Raw genomic sequence first — 8,570 nt, forward strand, 5'->3', positions numbered from 1 at the left:
ATTCTGCTCGTTTTAAACGTTATGGTCATTTGTTCAAGAAATGCAATTTGTGATTTTCATTTAGGAGGAGTCAACAGGCGACATCGCGTTCTACATGAAAGGTGCCGACATTGCCATGGCGAGCATCGTCCAGTATAATGACTGGTTGGAGGAGGAGGTAAAGGCGCCGCTGCGTGGGACCATCAGCCGCTGTGGAGGACGGACCCCCGTCTTTATCGGGAAGCGCTCATGAGCTTATGGTCATAATTGCATTGGCGTTATTGAGTCGCTGGCTACTGCGGGCGGTGTTTGATTTAATGAGTGACCTACAAAACGTCCACGCGCTTGCAGCACGTCGTATTCCTGAACGGTGGCGCTGATGATGTCCCGTTGGGTGTAGCATCCTGCTGTCGAGTCGGCCGGCGCCGTGGCTGCTCGGCCCGTCAATAACCAATCAGCCCCCCATTGGCGTTTCATATCAAATATAAAGCGCCCTTTGTTTTACCGCGTCCTCCGGATTACGCCAGAGGCCGTGTCCGGGTTCAATATTCATATATCGATGCCGAGCGTTGCTGACGAGCATCCGTCCCTGTGTCAGTGTGGGAACATGGCCAGAGAAGGCCTGAGGACGCTGGTGGTGGCCAAGAAGTCGCTGTCCGAGGAGCAGTACCAGGACTTTGAGGTGGGGGGCGTACGCCGTTGTGTTTTTATCTCGATGCCCGTACAGTCCAGACTTCTATTCTTATCGAAGCGAAACCTTCCCTCTCGTCCCCCTCCACGTGCAGAGCCGCTACACCCAAGCCAAGCTAAGCATCCACGACCGGACGCTGAAGGTATCGGCGGCGGTGGAGAGCCTGGAGAGGGAAATGGAGCTTCTGTGTCTGACCGGTGTGGAGGACCAGCTCCAGGCTGATGTCAGGCCTACGCTGGAGCTGCTGAGGAACGCTGGCATCAAGGTAAGCGATGGGTTAAAACCCTCAGAGCAGTTGCTGCTGCTAAAGCAAAATGCCTAGCGATGGCTCCGGGTTGGGCTCGGACACAGAGGTCCGTGGGGCTTCATGCGTGTTTCCTTTCTTCCTGCTCAGATCTGGATGCTGACGGGCGACAAGCTTGAAACGGCCACGTGCATCGCCAAAAGCTCCCATTTGGTCTCCAGGACTCAGGACGTCCACATCTTCAGACCGGTGACCCTGAAGCCGCGTGCCTGCTGAACTGACGACGAGCCGACGCGTTGCTATCCTGACCGCATCGTCTCGTGTGGCTCTTGAGCAGGTCTCCAGCAGGGGGGAGGCCCATCTGGAGCTGAACGCCTTCAGGAGGAAGCATGACTGTGCTCTGGTCGTCTCCGGAGACTCCTTAGAGGTACGGCAGCACGGAGCCGCACGCAGGGGACGCCTCAGACGATTCTGAGGACGCAGCCAAACCGGCAATTTGAAGAATCAAAAAGCGCTTCTCAGCCAAAATGGAATGTTTAAACCAAGACCTTCAGGATTTGGAGAGGAAAGCAAATCACTAAAACACATCCACTAATGTAACTGTATCTGCACCCCCCCCCCCCCGGCTCCCTTTGCAGGTGTGCCTGCGGTATTATGAGCACGAGTTCGTGGAGCTGGCGTGTCAGTGTCCGGCTGTGGTCTGCTGTCGCTGCTCCCCGACGCAGAAGGCTCAGATCGTCACGCTCCTCCAGCAGCACACGGCTAACAGGACCTGCGCCATAGGCGAGTGTTGAGCGCTAACGTGCAGCTCAGACAGGCTGTTTGGGGAACCAGTTTATCCGAACACTTAAAAGAATGGATGCAGGTCTGGGACAAATGCCTGCATTTCTCCTGATGCCCACAAGATGGCAGCGAGCGCACACGAGCGGGGAAAAGTCTGCAACTTTTATAAACTCAAGGTCGTGTAAATCTGCGCTCTCTTTTCTTTTTGTTTCAGGTGATGGAGGGAACGATGTCAGTATGATCCAGGCTGCAGACTGCGGCATTGGCATTGAAGGAAAGGTAAAAGAAGAGCTTCAGTGTTACTGGTTTAGAGCCTGAATCCCATCAGACACGCCCCGAACCCTTGAGCAGACATGTTGGAAGTCAAATGAGTGATTAACAGTTATCTTGGGATGACCGTGGTGGCGGTGGCCACGCCTCCTTCCAAGGCAAACCGATTTCTATCTGTATTTATTTTCCAACTTTGACGTCTGTCTCGGGGTCTTAGGAGCAGGTTTGACTTTAGAGGCGGTGCATTTACCCCCCCCCCCCCGTCTCCGTGCCGCTGCGTCAACAGGAAGGGAAGCAGGCGTCTCTGGCCGCCGACTTCTCCATCACTCAGTTCAAGCACATTGGCCGCCTGTTCATGGTCCATGGCAGGAACAGCTACAAGCGCTCCGCGGCGCTGGGTCAGTTCGTCATGCACCGGGGCATGATCATCTCCGCCATGCAGGTACGGCCGGACGCCCAAGTCTCTGGGAGGCATGGCCTCGCTTCAGACTGCCCCCCGCGCCCCGGCGGTCGGCCTCGCTTTTAATCTCTGCGTAAGCGTCCGACTTTCACACCTAATGGCGTGTCTTCTGTCCTCAGGCCGTCTTCTCTTCCGCGTTTTACTTTGCCTCCATACCCCTGTACCAGGGCTTCCTCATGGTGGGGTATGTATCCTTTTTAAAAGGCCCACGAACGCCTCTGTCGGGAATTGATCTGCTGAAAAGCCGAGCAGTCGTCCTCCTGGTGTTCAGATACACCGACTGTCCCTCGCTTTCGTAATTAGGAGGACGCTCTCGTCCTGAAACGGGGCTGTCTCTGCTCTCCTGTGCAGGTACGCCACCATCTACACCATGTTCCCCGTGTTCTCCCTGGTCCTGGACCAGGATGTGAAGCCAGAGATGGCTCTCCTCTACCCGGAGCTTTATAAAGACCTCACAAAGGTGCCACACGTGTGTTCCCGTAGAACCTTTAGCAGGACAGCAGGACGTCCCGTGTGAAAAGGCTTAAACGCTGCCCCTTCTTCCTCCGTCAGGGTCGTTCTTTATCCTTCAAGACGTTCCTCATCTGGGTTTTGATCAGTGTGTATCAAGGTGAGGCTCCACCCACTCGATACGACAGTTTGGCAGGTTGGGAGCGTTAGCATAAACTCTATTTGTTATTCCCACCCCCTGAAACATGGCCGCTACGGAGAACGAACCGTCGACGCGGCTCTTCTTCTATGGTTTCTTGAATACCGGAGCCTCTGGGACCCCCCCCGGCTCTCAGACAGTCGCTTTCTCAGTATCTTGGGTTTCCAGCTGCCATCTGCTTTTACATGCAGGCTTTTGTGTGTCCAGTAAATTGATATTTCTGTAATCGCTAAGCCATGCAGCGTGCGGGAAGGATCCGTGTTCTTGCTGGAGCGTGACTTCCTGACAGCTCGGGGGGGCTTTTAATTAAGAGGCAATAGCAGGTATGTGGGGGGGGGGGCGGAAATATTAGGCTCTAATGCAGCTTAATTTATTACAGTGTTTGACTGGCTGGAATGTGCTGTGTGTGTGTGTGTGTGTGTGTGTGTGTGTGCAGCCTGTGTGTGTGTGCAGGCTGTGTCTGTGTCTGTGTGTGTGTGTGTGTGTGCAGCCTGTGTGTGTGTGTGTGTGTGTGTGTGTGTGTGTGTGTGTGCAGGCTCTGTGTGTGTGTGTGTGTATGCGGTCTGTGTGTGTGTGTGTGTGTGTGTGTGTGTGTGTGTGTGTGTGTGTGTGCAGCCTGTGTGTGTGTGCAGGCTCTGTGTGTGTGTGTGTGCAGGCGGGCTGTGTCTGTGTCTGTGTGTGTGTGTGTGTGTGGGCTGTGTGTGTGTGTGTGTGTCTGTGTGTGTGTGTGTGTGTGTGTGTGTGCAGCCTGTGTGTGTGTGCAGGCTCTGTGTGTGTGTGTGTGTGTGTGTGCAGGCTGTGTGACTGTTGGGCCCAATCAGGGCCCGGTTAGAGTAAACGAAGGCCCGTCTAGATGTCGGCGAGGACAGAGGAGGACGTCTGGACGCGTTACCGGAGACGGACGTCTCCTAAACTTGTTACGTCTTTCTCCTGCTGTGTCCTCAGGATAGATTAGCTTGTTTAAATCCAGACTTTCTCCGACGTTTGTCTGATTTTCGGATCCTTACGGATCTGAATAGTCACTGATAGATGCCCCCCCCCTCCCAAACACGCAACCTAAAAGCCGTCCGGCGTCGTCTCTGCTTGACTCGGTTCCCTTTTGCCGCCACCAGGTGGCATCCTCATGTACGGCGGGCTGGTGCTGTTTGAGTCGGAGTTCGTGCACGTGGTCGCCATCTCGTTCACGGCGCTCATCCTGACCGAGCTGCTGATGGTGGCGCTGACCATCCGCACGTGGCACTGGCTGATGGTGGTGGGCGAGTTCCTCAGCCTGGGCTTCTACCTGGCCTCGCTGGCCTTCCTCAACGAGTACTTCGGTAGGTCCCTCCAGAGTACTTCGGTAGGTCCCTCCAGAGTACTTCGGTAGGTCCCTCCAGAGTACTTCGGTAGGTTCTTCGGTACTTCTCCCCTGTTTCCGGTGTTTCGTGTTTGTATTTTTTTCTACCTGAGCTTTGACGGAGAAGCAGCAGAGAAGGATTCTCCTTCTGCCGGCCGTCACAACGCCAGAGCAGGGCTCGCCGTTTCTGTGGGAGACGCCGGGCTTCGAGGGGGCGGAGCTCCTCGCCTCCGGGGCTGATCTGTGCTGTTGGCACCTCCTTCTCCCCTCCTCTTCTGTCCCGTTCTGTTCATGTGCTCATGCTAACCTTTGCTCTACTCTCTCTCTCTCTGCTGCGCTGCGTTTGTGAATGAATGAATGAGTGAATGAAACGGAGACGAAGGACAACACTTCAGCGTCTTTTTTAACCCTTCTCTTACAATAACAAAAACACCTTTTTTCTCTCTCCCTCCTCCTCCTCAGGACTATCAGGAGAAAATCTATTTTTATAGCAATCCAATTCTTTAGAAAATTACCATATATATATATATATATATATATATTACTTTGTATTCTAGCCTTCACCATTTACTCGTAAATGTTTTGCGTCCACACAGCCTAATCTCGTTGTCTGTCCGGGAGGAGCCCGGAGAGAACATGCAAACTCCGCACAGATGGTGGGCTTCTAACCCGGCACCTTGTTGCTGTGAGGCGACAGCGCTAACCGCTCCGCCAGCGTGTTCGTGCTACTTCCCTCGCTTTAGAACGGACGCTCTGAAATCATCTGGCTCTTTGTTCTTCCTTCTGCTGTTGAGTTTTCATTTGAGTGAATTTCTCGTGCGATTCTTTCGTCCTCTCTTGGTGCATGACTCTCCTGCGTTGCCACTAAAGCGTGTCTCCCTCCCCAGACCTGTCGTTCATCACGACTTGGCCCTTCGTGTGGAAGGTGTCGACCATCACGCTGGTCAGCTGTCTGCCGCTCTACATAATCAAGTACCTGAAGCGCAAGTTCTCGCCTCCGAGCTACTCCAAACTCACCTTGTGATCCGGCGCGGGGTCGCGGTTGGATCTGATCTGTGCGTCACTGGGACTACTGCCCCCCCCCCCCCCCCACTGTTTGGGATTACCTGTGGAGGTTCGAGGAGACGCTGGAAAGCAAAACGGAGAGAGAGAGAAACTCTTTGGATTTGGTCACAGTGACTCGAGATGATTTGAAGAACTCAGATCACAAAGAAGGGGCGTAAAGGACGTCCGGGGGGGGTCGATCAGTGGCCCCACCGGAAAAGAATCTGCCTTCTTTTGCTTCCAATCAGCTCTGATTGTCTCTTTTTTTTTTACACTTCTGATGCATCTGTTTAAGATTGACTTTTCTTTTTATGCACAGCAATGAGAGTTTTAACTTTCTTTATTTTTAATCCTGTGTATTAATTAGTTTCTGGCTAAAATATGTGAACAGTGTTGCGTTACGGGATTAAAAACTAGATCCTTTATGTCCGAGTTTTTTCCGACGCCGTTGTAAATAAAGCTTTTACACGACGCACCTTTGATGAAACGCTCCCGTCGGCGTCCGTGTGTAGCGTAAAAGCAGCCGTCTGAAGCGTTCTGCTGGAATATTCGGCCTTGACCTTTGACCTTGATTTGTGCCTCATTAAGAAGTATTGCTCTCACAGCATTGGACGTTCAACAATCATACATTGGTTTTTGTCGACCTCTGGAGCTGATCTGAACTTCCTGCTTTTTCTGTTTTTTGTTTTTTTTACATTCCTCTTTTGGGAAAGACACAGAATACGTCCCACCGGAGTCCCAGTCGTCTTTACTGAGCCTCTCTGACTTCAGCCTGGAGCCTGAGGAATGACTCCTACCGTTAGTATCATTTCTCTGTACACGAAGGAAAGGAAAAAAGGACAGACCAACTATAGACCGTTTTAAATGTGCGTTTCGGTAAACGGGATGTATTTTTCTTTCCTGAGTTGATCATTCCTTAACTTTGTCGTACTGTTTTAGCTGCACCGGTGAGCGGCTGTTTGTGGAAGCCTCTGTGTGGCTGCGTCGCCTTAAACCGAACTGAACGCTGATTCCTTTAGGAGAAAGGCTTGTTGATTTGTTTTCTGATCTTTGTGCTGCAACGTCTGACAGCGTGTCTCTTTATTCATACAAAAAAATGTGATGAATAATAAGGAACATCTGCCATGACATCATTTGGCCACTAGATGGGGACGGAACTCTGAGCAGAAGAACAGGGGCGGAGCTCCAAGTTTAGCTCCTGGTAATAAATCTTATCACTTTCATGAGAAATTGATTTTCAAAAATTAAATTATGAACATTCATGTGAAGAAAATGGCACTTCATCAATCTAAGCCCTTCACGTACTTAAATCACAATTTCAGCCACTTAAAAATAATTTTGGATGTTTTTTTTTTTGTCATTCTCTTGTTTCTTCAGCTTAAATTAGAGTTTTACACTTAAAAGCAGGAGCAGGTTTCTGTTAAGAGCCAAAACGTGGACTCCAAAAATCCACCCGGCTAATCAAACACTGAAAGAAGTCGTCTCGGAAACTAGTTTGAAGCTGGTGTACTGTATTGGAAAAAAAAAAGAACGAGACCATCGAGTAATTCCAGATCAGGCTTTTACATACGAGGACCATCAATGAATATTGAATCTATACAGTAAAAATCAAAACCAGTTGAGCTGTAATCAATGGCAGCCATTGAGAAAACAATGTGTTATCAATCTCTCCCGGCGGAGTGTCGGATGTGATGGTCCGATGGCTCGAATGTGTTCAGAGATGTGTTCCTTCCTGCTGCAGAGCTCTGCTGTGTGCGGCGCCGAACCGGGCCTGCAGGCCGGATCCAGACGGTCCGGACCGGCTGCACGAGGAGCTCCAATGGAGCTTCTTATTTACATTCATGGGGATATTTTAGAGCGAGTTTAAATCATGTATAAAAAAATGCTGCTTTAGCGATAAAATGAAAACATGAAATACAAGTTTCACTATTTCTGTGAGTGGAATCACCCGAGTTGAGTGGGTTCTTGTGTGGGTTCTTTACGGGTTCTTTACGGGTTCTCCGGCTTCCAAAAACATGTAGAATTAGGGGGGCAGGTTCTTCCGGTCTTTGACGAGAGCAGACGTTTGTCCTCTCTGTCCTGCATTCTTTGTCTCGTCTATCTGCTTCCCAGGACCCGCTGCGTGCCGAGCTCTGGTCTACTGAATCATGGAATTGATTAACTGGTCTCTGAGTGCGATTGATCACATTTTTTCACCCAAGCATGGGGCTCCGGGGGGGGGGGGGGGGCACCTGTCCAGACGGGACCCACGCAGCAGGCTACACCATGGATCCCTGGGAGAAATGGAGAGTGGTCTGTCTCACGGTCCTATCTGTAGAGGATGTGGAAGATATTTGGCTTGTTTGTGTGTGGGGGGGGGGGGGGGGGGGAGAGCTCAGAGATCGATCCGGGGAGGACCGGCAGGAACCGGATCCCATCCAGCAGGTAGAACTGTATCTGCAGATTACCGGACTGAGTCCTGGCTTGGAGGGACTGAAGTCTCGCCTTGGCACACGAAACGAGGAATAACTTCTCCCCCTTGTGTGCGACCCTGCGATGAACTGGCGGCTTGTCCAGGGTGTGCCTGAATGAATAGCCGCCGTCCTTCTCGTCTTCTGATATCCTTGAGACCCTGGGAATCCCTTCTTATCCGAGCTGCATTTCAGTGGCGATCCGACACTCACACGACCAAAGCGTCCGGTTCGTGGAACGTTTGTCCGGTTCTGCTATTTATTCCATGTTGTTGCTGTTGTTTCCGGCGCTGCTGCGACGCCATCCTGGCGTCTGCAGCCGCGTTCCACCGGGCAGAGCGACCAGCAGAGGTGAGTTTGCTGGTGATGATGCACCCCGACTGGCTGGATGAGGCTGGCCAGACCTCCTCATTCCAGCGCTGAACACGCCCTCTGGGTTCTTCTGTGTTGATGAGTTGTTTGTTCAGTTTGTCACTTCCTACAAAAGCACCACATTGTTGGGTCTGAAATCATCCTCGATGACGCGGCTTCCCTTCACGCTGTCTCTCACTGACGGCTCGGCTACTTTAAACGGAGCCTTGAAGTTTCTGCTGACCTGCAGACGCTTCGACTCTGGGCCCCCGTTGTGCAACGGTTCAATATAAATCAGATCTCCTCCTTTCTT

The 8,570-nt window shown here is 51.7% G+C and overlaps 1 protein-coding gene across 1 annotated transcript in view; it reads left to right on the top strand.

Annotated features, from left to right (window-relative positions):
- Positions 1–7,339, top strand: part of atp9b (ATPase phospholipid transporting 9B) — a 31,399-nt gene extending 24,060 nt beyond the window's left edge. The window contains exons 17-29 of the mRNA XM_068746886.1: positions 65–157; positions 578–661; positions 765–935; positions 1,065–1,163; positions 1,252–1,341; positions 1,553–1,697; positions 1,912–1,976; positions 2,254–2,409; positions 2,547–2,611; positions 2,779–2,887; positions 2,980–3,037; positions 4,189–4,392; positions 5,300–7,339. Coding sequence (XP_068602987.1) covers positions 65–157; positions 578–661; positions 765–935; positions 1,065–1,163; positions 1,252–1,341; positions 1,553–1,697; positions 1,912–1,976; positions 2,254–2,409; positions 2,547–2,611; positions 2,779–2,887; positions 2,980–3,037; positions 4,189–4,392; positions 5,300–5,436 — 1,476 coding nt within the window. The 3' untranslated portion in view covers positions 5,437–7,339. The remainder of the gene's footprint in view (positions 1–64; positions 158–577; positions 662–764; positions 936–1,064; positions 1,164–1,251; positions 1,342–1,552; positions 1,698–1,911; positions 1,977–2,253; positions 2,410–2,546; positions 2,612–2,778; positions 2,888–2,979; positions 3,038–4,188; positions 4,393–5,299) is intronic.
- The last annotated feature ends 1,231 nt before the right edge of the window (positions 7,340–8,570 follow it).

The sequence above is a fragment of the Brachionichthys hirsutus genome, chromosome 13 (genome assembly GCF_040956055.1).
Source record: "Brachionichthys hirsutus isolate HB-005 chromosome 13, CSIRO-AGI_Bhir_v1, whole genome shotgun sequence".
NCBI classification, from domain to species: domain Eukaryota; kingdom Metazoa; phylum Chordata; class Actinopteri; order Lophiiformes; family Brachionichthyidae; genus Brachionichthys; species Brachionichthys hirsutus.